Source organism: Syngnathus typhle, linkage group LG1 (assembly GCF_033458585.1).
Source record: "Syngnathus typhle isolate RoL2023-S1 ecotype Sweden linkage group LG1, RoL_Styp_1.0, whole genome shotgun sequence".
In the NCBI taxonomy this organism is placed as follows: domain Eukaryota; kingdom Metazoa; phylum Chordata; class Actinopteri; order Syngnathiformes; family Syngnathidae; genus Syngnathus; species Syngnathus typhle.
In genome coordinates, this window is record NC_083738.1 from 20,693,691 (window position 1) to 20,716,776 (window position 23,086).

The following is a 23,086-nucleotide window of genomic DNA, read 5'->3' on the forward strand; positions in this document are numbered from 1 at the left end:
CATAGCGAAAAAAGGCAGTTTCTCGGAGTAAGCAAAATACGTTACAGTAAATAGTTGTACAGTTAAAAAAAAAAATGCATACCTACATATGCCAATAAAAAAAAAAAAAATCTATTAGGGCTGAATCAATTAATCGTGATCGCAGTTTCAATCGCTTGATAGAACAAACGGTAACAAAATTAGCACATAGTGAGCAAATTGATACACGAGCTGCTACGGCTCAGCTGCTAATTTAAGTCCAAAAACGCTAACTACATTCTCATTGGCTGAGTCCATGTCACTCACCAGTTAGGCTTCAAATTTATTGCATAACTGAAGCCCTAAAACAGATCACTTATTGATCATGTATTCCTGCATGGATTGAGTTTTTTTTTTGTTTGACTCCCAGAAGGTTTGGGAATTAACTTAGGGGTGAAAGAACACGGTCTTGTTATCAGGTTGACACAGGTTCAAAGGTCATTGTCTGTGTCTTCTCCAGTGCTGAGCCTACAAAGTACTTTATGACCTTGTGCCCTTTAACATCCTCTCGCCTCCTTCCTCTGCCAAAGGCTTTGGTGTCTAGGTAACATACGTACTCTATCTCCTAGTCGACAACAACGAGAAGCTGCTGTTTGTAAACAGTGATGGCCTTTAATGTTGACGCGGCTGTAGTTTTAACACAACATGACAGAATCGAACATCCTGGCGATTTTGAACTTCTGTGGTTTCGAGATAAAAAGATAATGGTGTCCCAATATTTAAGGGCCTGACTGTAATACACTTGTTACGTTTGAAGCTTTTATGCAAAATATTTATCCGTTATATTGTGCACAACGGGATATTAAAAATATCAGCGTACGCACACACACGCACACACACGACCTGTGGGCTGGTATCATAGTAATACAGCCAGGCTGAGCTTTCAACCACGGCAAGTAGGAATGATTTATTCGCACGTCATCTCCACTGAAGTGATTTCTCCATTGCCTTGTTGATCCATTATTCATTTATCTATCTTCTTCCATTTCCCCCCACAGCCGACTAAACAGGAACAGACTCACGCTGCTTCCAGAACTTCTTTTCCAGTCCAATCCCAAACTGGGCCGACTGTGAGTACCCACGTTTAAACCTTCTCGTGCTTTTCCACCGCTTGGTTCAGATGTTGGATCGTGTCATAGAAAGCCTTTTCTGTTTGGTTGGGAAATATGGAGCGATGGGAGTGTACGTTCAGGTCAGACTGCGACACGTCCTCCCTGTGTTTCATCCCAAAGGTGTACTTCCTCCCCTCTGCTCGCCATCCATCTTTTCTTCCTTTCCGGAATCCTATTTGTTTTAGCCTCCATCCTGGGAATGATGAAGGTTGAAGCAAACATTAGAGCTGCTTACATTTTTCGGTCCTGCTTTTGATTGTGTGTCTGCAATCATTTTAGATCGCACACACATGGAGATATACTGTCCATGTCTGTGTGTTAGGAGTGATGGGGAAAGGAAATACCACCACTGGCATGATGGTGAACTTCTCACCTTGTTTTTTCTGCTTTGAGATGAGACGAGATATATTTTATTACATGGGAAAACTTCAACTTGACAGTTAGTCATTACGTCATTCAAATAAATCTGGAGGAACCACTGCAGCTGTGACATGTTTGTGGATTTCCAACCTAAAAGCCAAATTGGATTGAAAATGCAAAGGACTGCATGAAACAGGCAAACTGCACAAAAGTGCTTGCTTTAATATATTTTATACTCGTTCTAATTTTTCTTTTGTGTACATTCTTCCCATTTTTACCCATTATTATCACTCTTAATTTTGAAAAAATATCATTTTGTCAAGGGTTTACTTTTACAAGATTTATATGATATTTATTTTAGATATTTGGAGAAAAAAAGTATTTTTTTCAATATGCAGTATATTTTTACAGATATATTGTAAAGACAGTTATGTAATTGTTTTTTGGATACATTTTAACACATCTTTACATTTTAAAAGTAAAAAATTATTGCATAGCTGACCTGTCATTCTTGATCAGAAATCAAACTCAGTGGCACCTCTGCAGGCCACAGTCAGTACTGCACTCCTGTTTCCCACAATTGCTCGCAGATGCGAATTCCAAGTGATTAATACATCAACTAATTCCCTTTCTCCCCTCCATACTTTCATTTTTTAACTAGTCCAGACTATTCCAGTCTTTGAGAATTTCAGGGAAAAATGTTTACTGGTAAGTACGGTTTTTCACTCTAAATATGCAGATGTGAAGGTGGACTTTCATTTTGAGTCCCACCCAAACAAAGCATCGTAAGTCTCCGTTAGATGACTTTTATTCCGAAAATGCTAATTCTACTTCTGTATTTATAGCGCAGAGCTGTTCACAAAGCAGTAAATTCAAATGCATGGAAGTGCAGCTCTCATTCAAAGATTTATCCCCGTCTCTGTGCTTCATCCAAGTAATCCCCAGCGTGTGCGTGAAGGCCCCAGAAAGACGAAAACTCTGGCCGCGCCGATGCCGCGCACGGCAGATTTGCGGTGAGGTGTGATGTATTGCCCGGGGCGGCAAACCTGAGCGTTCCGGCGGGCGGGAAACTGTCATTTACGTCAATTGCGGCTTCCGCATAAACGCACGCTGGCTTGCTCACGTGCGCTCAGCGTGTTGCTTTTTTCCTGCTCGCTTGTTCGTCATGAGTGACAGTGTGATTTTGCTTCACCCTAAAAGCCTTAATTGAAGTGGAAAGGCCTCCATTTGTCACAGGTCAAACATAGACGGCTGCAGGAGTGGAAAAGGTGGAGCGAGTAGAGAGCACACTTCCAAACTTAACATTATAAATTTCATGTTCTTTATATCCCGACGTTGCCATCAGCACAAAGTAAATTACAGTGTCTGGACTGTTTCTACTGCCCTTTATTTTCTTTCTCTCGGCTTTTTCCCCGTCTTTTGCTGCCATTTGACCGAGCCTTTTATCCCGCCGATGTTTTTTGTCTTCGAGCCAGAATTCTGCTGCTACTGCATAACGGTTGCATTGGAATGTTCTTTTATGATCTGTTATTAGGGTCCGAGTACCAGTACCACTGCCAAGGCTCTTTTGGAATCTCAGATGATCTAAGTGAAAACACACCTATTTGCCTTATTGTAGGTGGGACCAATATTTCACCATTGGAAATGAATGAAAATGCAATGACTCCATACCAGGCTGGGCCCCAATAAATAAAAAGCGTTTCTAAATCAGAAAAACATTCCTCCAGTACTGTATTATAATATAAATAAATTAATGTAATATAAATAAATATATCAAAATCCAAAATAATAAATCAAAATCCTTTTGCATCATTATAATAGTGGACAAATATAGTAATTTGATGACAATAAAATGATTACTTGGCTACCGGTCCAAACAAATCAGATCAGTGATTATGTCATGAAGGTTGAGAGGTGCAAGCAGAATTTTAACCACAACCCCACTTGTTGACTTTGAAAGAAGGAAACCTTGATAGATTTGAGAGGTCTTGAAAGGTGAAGTAGGATTCTAGAAGATGCCGATGACAAAGTGACACGCTGGTGGCTTTCTGTTTTGGATGTCAAATGATGGCAGCGTGATAGGATTTACCTCTCAATCCTCCTGTTGAAGCCCTGCGGTCTGAGGTTTGGAAACGGCGGGGCAGGACGCATGAAGGGGAAATGCCGTCTTTGCTCTCCAGCTATCAGCCCAGATTAATACCAGAGAGATAAACCAAGCATGGGGGGGTCGGTAGAAAGAAGCAAAAAAGTTTAGTCGTCTCTATTTATAGGACAAGCCTGGCTTACTGTGGTGGTGATTGATGGTGAGGATTGGGGGCTGGGGGGGCGGTCATCTTTGAATTGGGGTGGGGGCAGTGGGTGGCGGCGTGTTGATGGATGGCGGGGGGATCAGTTGCCCCATGAGGTGCTCAGCGGGGGGGTCAACCGAAGATGGACATGGTGATAAAGATGAATTGTGGACCGGAGTCTGTGGTTTTGGCTGTGTGGGGATTTCACCCAATATTTGCAAAGAGTGGTTATGACCCTTACTTTACATTTACAATCATTTTCATCCTGACTGATTTTTTTTTTTTTTTTTTTTTCAAGCTGAGGGATGATCCGATAATTGGCAGAAAAATAGTCAGATGTCCACTACAAGATATAATGAATAAAACAAATTGGTACTCATCTGCAGAACATTTGGTGTGGGTACCTGTAACGGCCCTACAATAAAATATCGTCTTCGTAGGCTGTGATGAAAAATCACATGCTGTGACACGATCCCCTATTCAAAAAGTCTTAGCCATTTATTGACATATTATTTGTTAAATTCCAATTTTGTACTCAATGTACGTACGTCAACCTTGTAGTAAATCCCAGAGCTCGGCGTGATTTCCCAGAATTATTTTGAGCAAGTCCGGCCGGTGGACTTCAGCTGAGCCTCCAGATGTGAACGCAGGGAACCTTCATTTACCGTAAACACACGAGTTTAGCTTGGAGGCAAGCGGAGAGAAGAATGAGCGTGAGGGAAGCATGTCAGGGTCACTTGAGATGTCTTTTCCTCCTAATTAACTTAATGGGCAAAGTCGAGGAGACGGCTTTTAATCTGGTCTGATTGTCCATTCAGAGGCCGCCGCTGCTGCAGTTTACCTGCTGGAATGCATCGGTTAGTGTTACAGGAAGTGGGTGTTAACTGCACATCCTGCAATTGGCCAGGACCGATGACTCGATTGGTGAAAGGGAATGCATCCCCTCATTTGACATTTGCCTACTTTGCTTTCTGAAGCACCCTTAGGTCCACACACACACACACACACACACACACACACACACACACACACACACACACACACACACACACACACACACACACACACACATGTAAAGACAACAGGAAGCTTTTTGTTATTTGCGTTAGCCTTGCGCCATCGGCAAACACTTGACCGCTAAGACCCTGTTTACATGTCACCGTTTTTTCATTTTTTTAAATGGGACCTATTTTTCATCCACACATCTCCGGAGAGTTCATTCCATTGGAAATGAAGGTTTCTGAAAACTCCGACCGCAGTGGAGATTTGCAGATTTGCGTTTGTCGTAACCGGAGACTAACGTCGGCAGGAGTCTGATGTTTCTTCTGATTGGGAAGTATTTGGCTAATTTGGTTAAAAAAAAAATAAAATAAAATAAAAAAAAAAATATGTAGGGAAGGCCTTAGCTTCGATCGTTCGTGATGCAACAGAAAGGTAAAAATGGACATATTGGTAAATGTATCATTCTGTGAGCAGTTTACTCTTTCATGCCCCTAATGTGCTGCAGTTTATGACCCAGCCGTTTGTCTTTCTGAATGGAGAGTAAAACAGTTCCATAATACATATTCACACTTAATTGTCATCATGTGTTGGTTGTTGTCCACTCTGTTATAGTAAATTATCGTTGCTATATAAAGAAATCCAGAAATTCAAATTGCAATATCAGCAGGTTGCTGAATCATGTTGCTAAGTCAAGTTCACCACTAAATGTCAACATTAGCCAAAAATGTCCTCCCTGACATTGTCCACCCTGTCAGCAAGTTCATATATTGTGTTTGCATGTCCGTTACGTTTAATTTAAAGATACATGGCAAATAGTTCTAACAGCATCTCATCCACTGAAGAGAAAAAAATCTGAAGTTCACATATAATCCTTCTTGTGGTTAAATTAGGAAATCACCAAGACACCTTATGGTGATTTTTGACTCAATTATTGTGGAAAAAAAACAATCCTTGCAGACGCTCCTCAGGTCTATTGAGATCAGACTTGGCCATGTTGCCTTCCCGTGACGCTGCCAGTAAGATTCAAATGAAATTTGGGTAGTGTTGGAGCACGAGCTAAAGGAAAACCTCATCTTTTGGCTAGTCAGCGGCCCGTTTGCGAGCCCCGATGCACTTTCTACTTTGTCCACGTTTACAGGCAAAAGTAACCCGGAGGCTAAAAGTTAAACAGCTTGTGTGCCACTTGTCAATTTGTCCGTTTTCAACGTGTGACTAAAACAAACCAGCTTGTCTAGAGGGGTTGTACGGGGGTCTTTTTCCTTTCCAATGTCAAAGAATTTTTATGTTTGCTGTGAAATAGCGCAGAGGCGTCATGTGGTTGTGATTTAGGCGCACAAATATAGGTGAGCGGGATGGTGGGGGGGTTCGTTGGAGACAACTTTTTTTTTCTTGTAATAAATAAAAAGTCAGGTTCAAATCCATCTGTTTACAAGAGAGTGTCTGTTCAATGTGTATTTTTAGGCTGCTCACTGATGACACAACCATGTACATAATTTGTGTCTGGGCCCGGCATGTACATATTTGCTTTTGTTTGCGCACGTCATGCCATTTCAACACGTATCCTAATATACATACATGTTAAGCTGTGGTTTGTGTGCATTTTGTGTGCGTGTGTAAACGCCAGAGAGAACAACTTGGTACCAGGCCAAACGCACTCACGTAGCGTTTGTTTAATCACAATTTGGGTTTACACGAGGAGGCTAATCGAAAGCAGACGCTGCTGCCTGGAAGATCGAGGGGAGATGAATGGGGAGGGATGGTGTAAGAAGGGAAGAAGCAATTGAGAGGCAGACGAGGGGAAAGAACATTACAGAAAACGTTTGATAAAATGTTGCTCAACAGAACAGACTCATGATCTGGCTTACTCAAGGATGATTGAACATGACCTGACAGCTCCTGGTTGCCTGGTCATCTTTCAACACAGCAGATCATTTAATAAGAATTTAGTCGGAAATGATTCAAGATTGGACTGTTTTCCAGGAACAGTGAGTCAGTGAGACTAAAATTGTTTCAACTAAAATGGAAACAATTAAAAAATTCTACAATTTAGTTTAGAATTTTTATTATGAACATGTACTACAAAAAATCAAGTCAAACATAGAAAATTACTTCTAAAAGGATCTCATTAATAATAAAACACACAAAAACATGTTTAATTTACATATGGGAAATTAAGTGACAGCAATATATTCCCACCCATATCCAAGGCATTCAATGCTGTTATATATTATCAATCATTATCAGTCTTAAAAGACATAACACAAACACAAAAAGTAAATGTGTAGTCCATATTCCATGATTTACTTTAGAAAAAAAAAAAAGAAAATAGAATGCAATTTTGGGTGGCTAAACTTGCCCTGGATTTAGCCTGTTTTTATGAAGTACCGTATTTTCCAGAGTTTAAGTCGCACAGGCGTATAAATCGCACCAGCCATAAAATGCACAATAAAAGGGAAAAAAACATATATAAGTTGCACCAGAGTATAAATTGCATTTTTGGGGGGAAATTTATTTGACAAAATCCAACACCAAGAACAGACATTAATAGGCAACAGGCTGAACGGTACGGTATGCTAACGTTACATAAACGCATAAAAGAGGAACTAACATATTAAGAGTTATTCAAATAACTATAACATAACTAAGTTTATCGAACCATCTATGTCACTCCAAATCATTAAATCCATCGACATCTTTGTCCTCTGTCACTTATAAACAACTCCGCTGAATCCGTAAGTAAATCTGGCGCTGACGTCAGAGTCGTCGTCAGTTGCAGTTCCAATTATTCCACAGACCTATATAACTATGTATATATAAACTATATATCAAATAACTAGAACAAAATATGGTACATAAATGAAGCACAATAAAATATATCGACACTTTAAAAAAATGGGGTAAAAAATAACTTGATTTTGAGAAAAAGGACCACATTCCTTTGGTCAATATGACTCAACTTCCTTTCTTCTCTTGCTTTTGGACAAACAACCCACCCCCCATAAAGTTGGTAATTATCTAAAATCAGCCAAGTATTACATGTGTCATAAATTTATTTTCTAGCTAAGAGTTGGTATCGGAAGTACCGACATATGGTTTCCGAATCTGATCTCTAGTGGTCATTGCGCACTACATGTTCTTTTCAATCCTGCAAAATGTTTTCCAACTGATGTCAACATGAAGCAACACAAACTGGAAAAGTACCTGAAATTTTCCACTTTATTTGAGTCGTGATCACGTCAAAGCATTTATGACTCATTTCGACGCCGCTAGACATGTTGCGTGAATGTTTTTGCTTTGCCAAGACGAGCACTAATAACGTAATAATGACATCGGAGGCTGTCCGACGTTGCGCTCCGTTCCTGGAAACTGTCTGCGCCTTTCCCCCGAAGTGTGTATAAATCGTCTCTTAAGCTCATGTGACTGCAAAAGTGGACACTGAAACCTCTCGTGTGTTTGTTCTCCACGTTGCCGGCTGATATATTGCGTGTTGTCGTTTTAATTTGACTCCAGTCCGTGGGATTTTTTTTGGGAGGTTGTTCGGCATCATTAAGGCGTCAAACAACGTGGGTAGCACTGGGTAGTGTCGGTGCTAAAGAGGACCCTTGACGTGTTTGTGTTCGGACCGTCGAGTGTGTTTGTGCATAAACGCGTATTTGTCCAAATGTTGACGTGTGATTGATTCTGTTTAAGTTGAGTCCGACTGCTACAAATGAAGCCGATCTGTCACGATTCCGCTGCTGTGTACAAATGTTTTTTACAAAAACATGGCGGGAAAAACAATCAGCAATCCACATCCATCCATCACAAATGGATGCAAAAAAAAGTAATAATAAAGCCAGGCCAAAGTGTCTTTGCTGGGACTTTCATGACACATTTTTGTCTCATTACCTCAACATGTTTTGATGTTTGACACCCAATTTTATTTTGCAGTGTTTTTTTCTTTTCTTTTTGCAATTTGCAACAGTTCCCAGATGTCTTCATAACACATCTGGGACATGTTTTCATCCAAATACCTCCTTAGATAGAATTACAATTGCAGCATACTTTACATCCTGTTTAAAGCTTCGCTGAACTCAGCAGGTTTTGAAAATTAAATTAGTTGACAAATTAATAAAAAAAAAAAAAGAATCTTAATGAATACCACTTAACACTATAAATAAAAATAAATAAATTCCAAAACATATTCAAAAGATATAAAGAAACATTACCTATGAATTGTCTGTAAAAAAAAACAAAAAAAAAAACAAGCGGGCAATGGTCAAGAAAACAACAGATACAAACCCCAAAATATGAAAAAATATAAAGAAAAAAAAAGCGACTCACACTGCTTAAGCATCTCATACATTTTTATTGCAACCCACATGGCGCTAAGACCTCTGAAATCCATGTCTTAGCCGAGCAAGTCCCAAGTCCTCAAATTACCAACCTATAAGTCTAACTGGAGTCCTCCACGTGACTCTTGCTTTGAGGCTGCCTTTGTCCCCATCATTGGTAGGGCCGCTGTTTGATAACCCTTTTCCTTAAGGAAGTAATTTTCCTCCCAAGCCAACCCATGCCTGCATGCCAAAAATACACAGCGTGGAACCAAAACTGGAGCAAATCATGCTCAGCAGAAGAGTCGCTGGAATCTCCAAGTATTTAAACGTCGTCTGACATGATCTTACATCCAAAAGGTCGTGATGTGCCGTAGGTAGAACATGAGACATTGGAAGACGCACCAAAGCGAGCGAGCCGCTAAGCGAGAGTTGGGCCACATGAATGGAGCGGGAGAGCGGATCTGACCTCTAAATACAGAGCACCGCAAAGCCACTTGAAATCCTGACGCGATGTATTTATACACACGCTGGCAAACGTACAGTGAGAGCGTGTACTGCGAACTTCGCCGACACATAAACACGCCGGAGCCCACATCGCCGCAAACACAACTTTGACTTTCTTTGGTGGTGGTGGTGGGGGGTTCTATTATGCAACTTCTGGGGTGACTCTAAAAGCCCAAATTATTTCAAACACATTTAACGTTTGCTAAACATTTACCGTCCAAAGAAAGAATAGTTAGAAATAGCGTTTCTTATAATTGGAGATTTTGCGTCAAGACAAGTCAACATATACTAGCCTCATGTACCAGTCACATAATTTGGTTGAACTAAAGGTGGAGCGAGATAATTAAAGATGTTTAAAAAGTTGTCGGTTTGCGTACGTTATTAAAATCAGGTGAGTCACGTAAACTCTTTGTCTGCAGAAAACACTTGAAAGGAGATTAAAGCGCCATAAGGAACAGTTGCTTGTTTAGTGTCTCCTTCAAGGGTTAAGAGGGGGAATCGACCCCTGGAATGCTAAGTTAACGTTTTTCACATATTTCATTTGATAATTGGCTAATGTTACGCTCAAAACAATCATTAAGATACAATAAACATAAAGTTGAGCTTTTCATTTTATTAATGAAATCTGGTTAAGGTTAATTGTATTATTAAACCAAGCATTCTTTGTATGATAATCAATTTTACATTTGTATTTAGCAGTTTTTAAATAATGAATTTATTATTATAGAGGAGTAAGATAAAATGGGCATTTATCTTTTTTCAAATTAAATTTTAGGAAAATAATACATTTATGATGAGATGCAAAATGCAAGCAAACTTGGGTTCAGTGCCTTGCTCAAGGACACTAACATGGTCACCAGAGTTGAGGATCCAATCCACAACCTTAGAATTGGGAGACAACCATCCTACTATTAAGCCACCCCGCCCAAGTATTACTATATTAAAAATAATTTTATATATAAAAAATAATTTTATATATTAAAAATAATTGTATTCTTTTTTTTCTCCGGGAAAATACATTAAAGTTTATAAAATGTACAAATGTTTGTTTCTAACAAAAAAATTGCACTTTTTATTTACACATTATAACATGTATTTTAGCTCACACCAGCAATAAAAACTCCATTGTTAAAAAAAATACAGAAAGCCAGAGGGGAAAAAAAAAGGCTACTTTTATACATAACAAAAGCAAAAGACAGTGTAAAGTTGTTGTTGCTGAACTGGGTTACTTTTACAAGCGTGCGGTGTCACGCTTGTGCGCTTTAAAGTTTTCCGTCGTCGCTCCAGACAATCAACTTCAGTTTGCCACTTTGCTGCACACGTCCACCTTCTCCAGTAAAGTCAACGCCATTATCTTTGCAATCGTGCAACGGCTGTCTCCTCATAAATAAGCTGCAAATACACTTTTTAGTTGATGTGGACACATGAGCTGAAACCTTCTATTTTCTTGAAACAAAACCCCTTTAGCTTAGCTGGCTTTTGTTTTTTCACCCCCTTGCTAATTAACACATCTCCCGAGGGCATCTTCATCGTCATCATTATCGGTGTTGACAAGCTGAATGTGTGGGAGAATAAAAAGAACGAGAAAACGCCATCTGGGGCAGAGGGTGCTTGTCTGCTCGTGACCAATTAGCATGCTAGTCGAAGAATCCTCAAGAATAATGAATAAAAAAGAAGTTGGGCCTCACTTGATAAATAAATAGTCAACCAGTAATTCATACCTTTATTGTTGTAAGCATTAAGGAACCAGAAATTATAATTTATTCATTAGGCAAGGCAAGGCGGCTTTTTGCATTTGACTTGAAAGTACAAACTGAAGAGAATTGCATGTATTTTTAAAAGAACGGCATATATTAGCTTTTGAACCCATTAGCTTAATGCTAATGCTGGCACATTATGGGGGGAAACATAGTTGTGCCAATGAAATAGCATCTACGTAGCTGGCAGTGTTATTCTTTTTTGCCAACAATGAATAGGCATGTATTCTTTATCCTCTGCGAAGAACAAGTGTTGTCTTCATGTGTAACTGCACGCTTGTATTATACTGCCTTCAGGTGGCCAAGGCAGGCCTACCAGAAGGGAGAGCAGCATGATATTTTATGACATTACTTTGCATAATTATCTTTATCCATATTGTGCTGTGTAATCTTTTTTTTAACCCCCTTTTGTTTACAGTAACTTGCAAACTGCTTTTAAAATGAAAGGTTCTATCTTTTTTTTTTTTGGTGGGGTATTGGGGTGATGTTTTTTCAACTCTATTAATGAGTTTGGTCTGGATTTTGTGAGGCGAAGGAGACAATGCTGGGGAGAATGGGTGGGCGAGTCATCCCTGCCAATGGACAACACGTGTGTGCTTTACAAGGTGCAGAGCTGGCTGTGGAGGGCGTGTTGGCAGATCAGACCATAGAGACGTCTGAACACATGCGGGCACGCACGCACAACGAGATGTAGGCATGTAAACGCTTGCGCCTCACCTCAGTGACAAGGCGCCGGATGATGACCATGTCATTGTGTGCGTGCATGCGTCTCAGTGTGTGTTTGTGTGTTTAGGTATTTGTATGTGAATGTTTCTCCCTTATTGTTTGTCAGTGTGTTTTTTTTCTCATTGTGTGTGTAACAGTGCGTGTGTGTGTCTTAAGTGTTACGTGTTAACGGAACGTGTGCGCACGTGCTTCAGTGTGTGTGTGTTGGCGTCAACGTGTGGCGAGCTTGTGTTAGTCTGTATGTGTGCATTGAAATCTGTAAATATTTAGTTGTGTGTGTCAGTTTGTATGAATGCTATATCGTTATGTATGTGCACGAATATTGCAAAGTGTGTATGCCTAAATGTGCGTGTAGGTGTGTGGGGGTGCGTGTGAGGTCAAATGTGTGTCAGGTTAACCGATTGGGTACACGCAAGAAGTATACATGGACACACACACACACCGCTGTGATTATAACGTAGTCTATGATAATTGCTAGTCATTGCAGCCTCTCTGTGGCATAGTTTGCATTTCTTCCATATTTGCCCCGATTGACTCAACTTCACACAAGCAAACATTGAGAGATCCACGTGGCTGTAATTAGAGCAGATGAGAATTGAGACGAGGACTCACATCCTCAGGAATCTGCAGAACATGTGGCTGTTGTTTTTTTTTAACGAGATATGATTCGGCACCTTTGATGCGAGACAGGAATATGCGTGTTTTATCGGCAACAATAAGCAATCCTAATCAGCAGTAATAAGCTTTTTTGTGTATTTGTATTCTTCCACGAATTTGGTGATGTGATCGTGACTTTCGGCTGGCTTCTGATTGGCTAGGGCGGTTGGAGCTTTGGGTGCAGCCTGTCTCTTTGGCGTGCGTTTGACTGCTTGTGAGCATGTTTTTGGGGGTTTGGATTAAGATGCTGATTTTAGTGTGTCCACATAGTGAACAAAGTATATTTAACACAGCAATAACAAGATCATCATTCACTCAAGTCATTAAAAAGCACAAAACTTCATTGTTACCTTAAAGTGGATTAGTTTATTGCTTTAAGAGCTGTCACTGATGCGGGACGAATAATCCTGGAAAGTGTGTTTTTGCTTTGCAGTGTGTGTGTGTGAGCTGACAATGTGTGCGTGTGTGAGAAATGCAATAATGTTATGAATGGCAACTGCCGCTGCATTCTTTGACTGCTCTGATTTTAATTAACACACTCTCGTTAGAACTCTCAAACCCACACAGGCGGCCCTACAGCAACACTGGTGCGCACAGATTTATTCCTGGCATGTTGTGGAGCGACCGACCGACCGACCGCGCGTTTATATGGATCAGATTAGGAATGGCGCACGCTAATACGTACCCGTTTTACTTTAAACTGTTTTTCAAATCAGGCGAGTGTGTGTAGATTTGAGTTTGTTAGTGTGCATGTCAAGTGGTGACATCAGTATAACTTTTGGACCTCATTTCATTCAACAAGCATCTGAAAATTACATTTGCAAGTTTGGGCTTTTTCTTTGGGATTTTTGGTGACATTCAAAAGAAGCCGTATGCTTTTCTCTTTTTTTTTTTTTTGTAAGAGTCTCATCTTTCATTACACTTTTGCCATTCAGGTTTTCATATGAGGAGAGTTCGATTTGCGTTTGACCTCAAATGCCCCACCGTGCAGAAAAGAATGTGTGCAAGTCTCAAACTGGAAGTCATGCGTTTGTAGATATACGATGGTGGTTTCGCGACGTCTGGCCGGCGTCGAAACATCATGAGGAAGGTTAGAAATGTCCCAGAAAAATCAGAGTGGCGGCTAAGATAAGATGTTAAATGCTCTTCATGTGGCTCGAGTCGTCTCACAATGGCTCTAAAAAAATGTTGGCTGTCTTGTGCTTTTCAGATGAGCATATTTTTGGTGATAGATCAACAAACACACAACATTTTGGTTCCTATGAAAGAATGGAAAGAGGAGAAGAAGAGGTGAAGTTGTACACCACCGAAAGCCACCACAACATGTTTGTATCAATCAGTGACGTGCAGGCGTACAGTTACGGAGGGGTTTGTAGGCTAAGTGAAATGTTGTCTTAGTGTGGAAGTATAGCTTTGTGCAAGTGTGTGTCTGTTTAGGTGAGTGTCTACTGAAGGGGACACCTGAGTAGCCCACTAGACTGTTCTAAAAAAAATTGCTAAGCAGCGATGGGAGATTGTGATTTCCTAGGAATGTTTGAGATGTGATCATTTGAAAATGTATCCATCTCAGGAGGCAGCTTTCTTTCTTTCTTTCTTTCTTTCTTTCTTTCTTTCTTTCTTTCTTTCTTTCTTTCTTTCTTTCTTTCTTTCTTTCTTTCTTTCTTTCTTTCTTTCTTTCTTTCTTTCTTTCTTTCTTTCTTTCTTTCTTTCTTTCTTTCTTTCTTTCTTTCTTTCTTTCTTTCTTTCTTTCTTTCTTTCTTTCTTTCTTTCTTTCTTTCTTTCTTTCTTTCTTTCTCTCTTTCTTTCTCTTCTTTCTTTCTCTTCTTTCTTTCTCTTCTTTCTCTTCTTTCTTTCTCTTCTTTCTTTCTCTTCTTTCTTTCTCTTCTTTCTTTCTCTTCTTTCTTTCTCTTCTTTCCTTTTCTTTCCTTTTCTTTCCTTTTCTTTCCTTTTCTTCCTCCCTTCTTTCCTTCTTTCCTTCTTTCCTTCTTTCTTTCTTTCTTTCTTTCTTTCTTTCTTTCTTTCTTTCTTTCTTTCTTTCTTTCTTTCTTTCTTTCTTTCTTTCTTTCTTTCTTTCTTTCTTTCTTTCTTTCTTCCTTCCTTCCTTCCTTCCTTCCTTCCTTCCTTCCTTCCTTCCTTCCTTCCTTCCTTCCTTCCTTCCTTCCTTCCTTCCTTCCTTCCTTCCTTCCTTCCTTCCTTCCTTCCTTCCTTCCTTCCTTCCTTCCTTCCTTCCTTCCTTCCTTCCTTCCTTCCTTCCTTCCTTCCTTCCTTCTTTCCTTCCTTCTTTCCTTCTTTCCTTCTTTCCTTCTTTCCTTCTTTCCTTCTTTCCTTCTTTCCTTCTTTCCTTCTTTCCTTCTTTCCTTCTTTCCTTCTTTCCTTCCTTCTTTCCTTCCTTCCTTCCTTCCTTCCTTCCTTCTTTCCTTCCTTCTCTCTTTCTTTCCTTCCTTCTTTCTCTCTTTCCTTCCTTCCTTCTTTCCTTCCTTCCTTCCTTCTTTCTCTCTTTCCTTCCTTCCTTCTTTCCTTCCTTCTTTCTCTCTTTCCTTCTTTCTCTCTTTCCTTCCTTCTCTCTTTCCTTCCTTCTCTCTTTCCTTCCTTCTCTCTTTCCTTCCTATTGTTCGGTCATGGGTAAAAATTCAATCATTCACACACACATACGCACGATTGGTCAGTTTATAACAGTTCCGAAAATGTCGACATTGGATCTCAGATAGTCCCTTTGTCTTTCCCGCCTCCCAGTTGAAGACTGTGAGCCACACCACAAACAAGCGTGTGGTCATGCAGCCAACCGGAGGCCACAATCCTCTCACTTGTCTCCTCTGCAAATATTTGGGATGATTCGAGTTCCCGTCAGGCCGCCTCCATGTGCCGCCTTGACGAGCGTAAACGGGACTTTAACATGTCAGCATGAGCTCTCAGAATTGATACGCTCGCAGAAAGCTACCAACACTCGTCCGACTTAGCTTTGAAAACTCCAAACTGGGAGTGAAGTTTCAGCCACATTCATTCCAGCACTGTCAATTTGTGTGGACAGAACATGTAGTGTGTGATGGTACTTGTTTATGTCATCATTTAGAATGGTTTGTTTCAAAATAAATACTCCAATGTAGTTTCACCATTGGTGGCCACGGCATGGCAATAATCAGTAAACCAGGATCTGTTTGTTTTAACTCCGCACTTAACGGCTCACTTTGGGATGCGACTTAAAAGCCATAAAAAAAAAAAAATGTCTTCCTTCCTCCCCTGTAATCCTCCTTAAGTGTTTCCTCGTCTTTGTACTACTTTAAATCACTTCCACGGCACATCGGCACTCTATTAATCACTCGTTTAATTCCTGAGGAAGACCTGAGTAATAGTAGCGGCTTCTTGGCGTCTGTCGGTAAAGAGCCCCGCTCGGAGCGTTCTGGAACAGGAATTAAAAAAAAAAAAAATCCTTTGAGATGAAAGAGTGCTTGGAGGAGGCGCTTTAATCAAATGTGCTGAGTGAAAGCTGAACCCGGTGGGAAGGTCTAATACCTGCAAACACGCGCTGGGCACACGGAAACGGGACAGACCCCTTTTAATTTAGATATGTATCACGCGCACGTGCGCACACACAAGCACATACACTTTGTTGTGGAGCATTGGACTTGAATGGGTCAATGAACAGCTGTAATGTAAAGACAAGTATGGGCCTCCTTTCACGTGTGTGTGTGTGTGTGTGTGCGGGTGTGCGTTGGTTGCACCGCATTGCATCCCATAATAAGCCAATGAAGTAAAAAAAATACCGGGTTGATGCACACTGTTATCGTGGTAACAGGCAACATTTGAGGTGCATCGTTCCTATCGTAATTATAAAAGAAATCAATCCAAGGTAATTTGGATAATCTGTGTAGTCATTGCTACGGTTGTGTATTTTCACTTCCTGCTACTTTGATTGTGTTATGTTTTTTTTCCCCCTCAAGCAAAACATTTTAAGCTAGGCGGTATGGCAAATCACTCCTGCTTCACAGTCGAGAGGTTCTGGGTTCAAATCTCTACACTAAAATGCCACAATATGCTGTCAAAGAGGTCATTTGAGGTCATACGTTGGAAGGAACTTAGTTTAGCCTGGGTTGTTGGGGGAAATTACACAAAGGCGGTGGCACTTCTGGTGGATTTTTTTTTTTTTTAATCAAATGATCTGTAATTTATTTGTAAATGGAAATGATTAAAATTTGTCACGAGTCAGGTTTTCTTCCTGTTACTGTAGTTCAATGTCACAGCAATGACCCTCACACTTTGTCTGGAGCTGACGTAATGACAATCGGTTCGTTGTCGAGGTTACGGGTCAAGAGCAGGCGTCGTACTCAGCAGATGCCAGACAAGTAGCGGCGTATGAATCTCATGATGCTTTGAGTGCTGGTGGTGTGTGACATGAGGTGAGCATGCAAGTCAAGGCCGAACAAAGTGCTCCTCCAGACGTGTTGGATTGTTTATCTTTGTTGTGCACGCTCAATGACGTGAGTGCGTGAGTGTGTGCATTTAGTGTGTCTGTGTGAGTGAATGATTGTTATATATGAAAAACATATACAATATATGTGCTGCTTTATTACATGCGCGTGTTGGAGACTTTCCTTTCCTGTCCGTTTCCTCTCCCGGCAGAGATTAACTTTGTCATTCCTTTACGGCACTTTGCAGCACCTAAGCACTTTTCACGGTGGCTGACCCGTGCATTAACAGCCCGGCGGGAAACCTCTCAACAGGACCTGCCTGCTAAGATCATCCTGGCCACCATTAGCAACGATTGAGCAGCAAAGCAGATGCGGGCTTGACGGCTAATCGGGGTTAGCGTGGGATCGGAAGCGGTTCACCATATGAAGTGTGTTTGCTTTTCAATATAGGAAAACAAGAATTTACGGACGACGTTCTTGTGGTCACTGTTGCGTTTGGGCAGGAGCAATTCTGTGATGTATCCAGGCAGTGCTTCCCTTTCTATAACCAGAGTTGTGATTAGATTTTCTTATTTTAGCTGGGGTCAATTTTGTGAGTCTACTGTTGCAGTAGAAAGAAGACGTCACTCTGGATGTTGAATAAAAATAACCAGAATTCCCTCAAACTTCAAACCGAGTTTTGTCTTTGAATGAGGTTCAGATTATTCGCCTCCATAATTCAGTAAGGGTGCCGTCTCAAATTAGATTTACCCCAATTTTCCCCAAATGCTTTTTTACTCAGCAACTGAGTCGAGAGAGAATCAACAAAACGGACAGATACCAACGTGTAGAGCAGAGACTTTACAATGAAACAAACCGCAAAATGCTAAGGAACCTTGTTTGGACGTGGTTGCTTGGCAACAATCAAACAACACCGCTAGATTATGTCACTTTTTGGCTCATTGCGCCTCACGGTCAGAGACTTTGAGGTAAAAGAACTGATTAAAAGCATCGAGTGCGTTATGCCCTTTTTGCTGCCCCGCTTCCATTGCGACCGCAATTACATCATAGCTTTGTTTTGTTTCGTCAGCCCAATTGCCACCGGTGTATTTTGCAATATGAAACAAATGAAATGGCTAATGGGGAACACATGAAATTGGATCTGATGTAAGGACGTTTAATAAAACAATACGAGCGCATTTACGAGTCGCAGCCAGTGCTAGACTGTGTAGGCAAACGAAACTGGACAAAAAGTAAAAAAAAAAAAAAAAAGTTGTCCCTTTTTTTTTATTCGTCAGTCTCTTTTGTAGTTTGATCATAAAAGTGTTGAGGTTGATGCCGGGGTGACGTGGGGGGTCCGGGTTGTGGCGACGCCGTCAATTCGACTCTTTTCCACTAATGGTTTCTCTTGTGGTGACAATGTTACACCCCGTCTTTACTCGAATGCATATCGACGAGCGCGCGGTTACGTGTGAGGTATTGTTGTTGACGACTCGGAATGAGACGACGACATAACAAAAGCATCGAGGCGGCTTGCGTGCGTGCGTGCGCGCGTGTATGCTTTGCGGCATGCTCGCCACCGAGGTCACATCTCTCTCTCTTTAATCATCGTTTTCCTTCAACTGTAAATAGGCCTTTGAGATACACGCAGTCTTCTACCGTACCGTATAAACATTTTGGCATACTGCCTTTATTTCACATTTTTCAACCACCCACGCTCATGTGATCTGAGGGTAACGGACGGACACGTGCATGTGCACGCACGCACACACAACCGCTGGTTTGTAAGCTTGCCCCTTCGCTAACCCGTGATCAAAACGAGACGGACACTCACAAAACCAAACCGCCTTGAGAGTACAGCGAGGAACCGATCGCCCGCAGCTTCCTTCTCCTTTTTGGACCGTCTGCTATGCTAAACTTGAACACAAACACGAAGAACGGTCGCAACTTGAACCTTGAAGGCATTCAAAGAGAAATTGTTTGACTGGTGAGGGTTTACACAGTTTCATGTCCAATGTAGGAAAGGTCCAAAGCACATCGAGCGACAAAAAATTCAATGACAATTAACCGATTAATCGACGTCTTCACCTTAGCGTCGACAATCTAGCAGTCGTTCGACCGCTCAGGTGACGTTTGTGGGTTCTCCCCAGGCTTTCTCCCAAACAGACAGATTTGCGACTAATCCAGGGTGAACGTCGTCTTTCATCCAAAGTCAGTTTGGGGGCATCTTCCAGTAATAGGCAGTAAAGAGCTATCCAAAAAAGCTGGCTGAAAACTTTTATAGCCCCTAAAGCAAAATAAGCAATTTTGCCTTAAAACCCGCTCTCGTCTTTGTTTCCCTCAACGAGTTCCACAATTAAGTGTGCAAAAACAGTGTGCTTTCAATCACCTAATGGACGTAACCACCAAAAGTCTCAAACTGACCATTAACATTCCCGCCGCAGTGGCTAATGGGGCAGTACCTCCGTTTAACCGCCATGCCTTTGACTCCACTTATCGTAATGGCCGACCGGGCACCGTTTGGACCGCCTCGGCTCGGGTCAGCGGCCCGACATCAAACCTAATAGCGAGCCATTGGGCCAATTGAGCCGCCTCTCTTTCAAGCAAAAGCATCACGTTAATGAAAGCTAGCTGCTTCGGACGTCATCTAACGGGAGAAAGGAAAAACACAGCTCATAAATCTTTATTTGGGGAATTTAGGAGTCGGTCTGAGCCCAACTTCGACACGTCGCACGTCAGTTTGTTTAAAAGCTTTCAGTCCGTCGGAGTTCATTTCGTTGAGGCTGGAGGCCCCCCACTTGTCTGTGTACACACATGTCTTTTCAGGCTACTTCCTTGACTTCACACCCTCCTTCATCCACTCCTCCTCCTCATCACCATCGTTCTTCTGTTAAACCAAGGTTTTATTCAATATCTTCTAGTAGACTTCATTTTAAATAACAATTGGCAGATTTTCATGAATTTCTGATTGCTAGATATTTCTGGTAAAGTCTTTGGTTATAAACTTTCACCCACTTTCACATTCATGAAATGATTTCGGAATTCAAACCAAGTAAAATAACAGCTAATTCAACTACGTACTACAGACAAACAGTGTGATTATAATAACATGACATTACTTGGCACATGTGGAATAAAATGTTCCAAGTGGGCTTAATACAGGCGCAGTAATCATGCACAATGTGCCACACATTTTTAAATTTTACATTTTATTTGTCTAGTCATTTAAAATGACAAATTGAAAAGATAGACAGAACAAAATGGTTACTAAAGTTGAAAAGTGTGGGTGGTGGTGTGCAAGGATAGAGTGAGGTAAACAAATATTGATTTTTAAAGACACCGGATTTATAGTGTTTGAGATCATTTTCTTTTCTTCCATTTGTGTAACACTGAAGGCAACATCCAACAATAGATTTTATTCACCCACTATATTTTGCTTTATTAACAGAATTTTTATTTTATTTTATTAATGGAATTCCTGTGTTTGCGCATATCCAGCTTCCCCACAATGTCTCTACCGCCCTTTGTTAGCTCCTCTGGAGTCGGACAACAACGCAAGTGGGAAAAGTCAGCGCATTTATTCCGTGTTTGGTTTCCCGCCGAAACGAGCGCAAGCTGCCACCAGTGCTGTTTGAATTGCTTCAACTTTTAATGAGCAGCCAGGGAGGTCGCATTCTTCTTCTTTTCCCCTTTAAACTGACCGGATCCGCCGTCTCACTTTCTTTTTTACTGTCTGCCTTTGTGCCGCTCACTTTCTTTCTTCTCCACTTTGACTGCCAGCTGAAAGCCTCGCTGTATTTACCAGCTTAGCCCCCTAATCCCTGGACAAACTACTATCACTAATGACTTTCTCACTGCATAGAGCACTGGATAGGTGGATGGGTGGCTAGGGCAACTATAGACATCCATACAGGGGAGCAGAAAGGAAAGAGAAGACCAAGTTTACCTCATTTTAAGAAAGTTTTTGTTCACACAGACCTGCTGAAATCATGCTTGGCCTAGAATTGGCTGTCACTTTAATCGCGCAAGTGCCCACAAAATTCGACGTATTATAGCTGTCTCGTGTTCAAAGATGTTTTGCGAATACGAGTACGCTTCTCGTGCAATGGCGACTAGTTACGATGTTTTATTTAGCAGTCTTTCACAATTGGCCTCTTTTTAAAATTAAAAGCGACTTTCCTATAACTTGTTAATATGAAAAAGGCATCTGTTGCTTTGTAAGTAACATTTTAGTATGAATGAATGTAGCACATCAGGGTTGCTCATAAGACTACAAATGATAGTGGAGAAATGTCTTCAAAATCCAGAATACTAATTATCATTCCTCTATTGCAAAAGTTTGAGTATTGATTAAGGGTACTAATACCAGATATCTGTGTCGATACCGATCTTATTTCAAGACATCGGTACTTGCTGTCTTAACGATGCCACAAGAAATGATGTACACATTGGAATAAACTGACACTCACTGAGAAGGTGTATTTTATACGGCAGGCAGGCAGAAGACAAAGACAGAAACAGGTAGTTGGTACCCAGTCATGCGTGTCCCTCCGTGTGTGTGTGTGTGTGTGTGTGTGCGCGTGTGTGAGTATAAAAACATTCCTCCCTGCTCTTCTGTAGGGGTGCACACCTGCAGAGTACCTGAGGTCACAAGGTCACACAGACTTGGCATTCTTAGTGGTGCAGAGGGGGGAGGGACACACGGAGACAATGAGTTGGTGTGTAAAAAAAAAAAAAAAAAAAGGTAAACCAGCCCAGTCCTTTCGGCTCCTATAAAGACAGGGAGCCAAAAGCTCTTCATTGACTTCTTTTAAAAAGCAAAAAATACATCAAGGAACATCTCGCAACTCAGAAAATGTGTATTGTTGTGAATAGCCAAAACATTTATCCATCTGCCGGAGTCATTTCAAATGCTTGCATGAGGTACTGTCCCTTGCTCAAGAAAGGCAGCATGGATGTTGTTTTGACTCCAGTGTTGAAGTCCTCGGTGTACCTGTGAGGTATCGGCGAATGGCGCTGAGGTGCGAGCGCATCGCTCGCGGCCCCTCACACATTCCGTCCCGCATGAGCGAGCGCTGAGTCGTGTTTGCTCTGCTGTGTTTGCAAGAACCTGATGCATTTTGTCGTGTGTTTGTTTGAGATTTTGGACTATAAATCTGTCAGAGGGATGCAGGCGAGAGGAAATGTGGGAATGTGTGGCTTCTTGTCCGTAGCGGAAATCTGCCCATCCGTCATGCTTTTAAAATTGGATAAAAGACAGGATAAGAAATGAAATTCTAAAATGATGATTTGATTTTCAAGTGGAAAATGTCTGAACGTGGCAATTTCCATCAAAGGAACTTTCCAAGAAAATACAATTCAATATGTATGTGTGATATAGTATTTGGTCTTTTCAATCAAAACTGATTGTCCAATTCAAATTGTTTTTTGTTGCACCCCTTGTATATATTAATAAATATAAATACCGTAATTTTCGGACTATAAGTCGCAGTTTTTTTCATAGTTTGGGTGGGGGGGCGACTTATACTCAGGAGCAACTTTAATCTATCTCCACCTACTGCCACCTCCCATCTGGACAATCACAGCATGGAGTGCGGTCACTGTGTGACTTATCTTTGGCTTCACCAAAACAGGTTGAACCCCCTCCAAGCCAGTGTCCCGACCCATTTAACAATCTGACTGTGTGAACTAATGAACTCAGCTTTCAGTCTAACACTCAGACTGGCAGGCGGGTGCGAGGCTCTCACATGAGCATAATTGGACTCTGACTAATTGACTTTCTTATCCACCAAGATCGAAATCATTTCATTTGTTTTATAGTTGTCATCATGCCATAGCACCAAGAAGCTCTATTATGCATTTTAATTTTTAGAAAGATGAGCCTCTTAAATAAACTAAAACTATCCGTTTTGATGATGTAGAAGTTTCCAATGCCGGTCCTCATTTTTGTCTCCTTCATTT

The 23,086-nt window shown here is 41.1% G+C and overlaps 1 protein-coding gene across 1 annotated transcript in view; it reads left to right on the forward strand.

Annotated features, from left to right (window-relative positions):
• The window catches only part of slit3 (slit homolog 3 (Drosophila)), a 186,571-nt gene that overhangs the window by 16,094 nt on the left and 147,391 nt on the right, over positions 1-23,086 (forward strand). Inside the window, exon 4 of the mRNA XM_061276686.1 lies at positions 1,017-1,088. Coding sequence (XP_061132670.1) covers positions 1,017-1,088 — 72 coding nt within the window. The remainder of the gene's footprint in view (positions 1-1,016; positions 1,089-23,086) is intronic.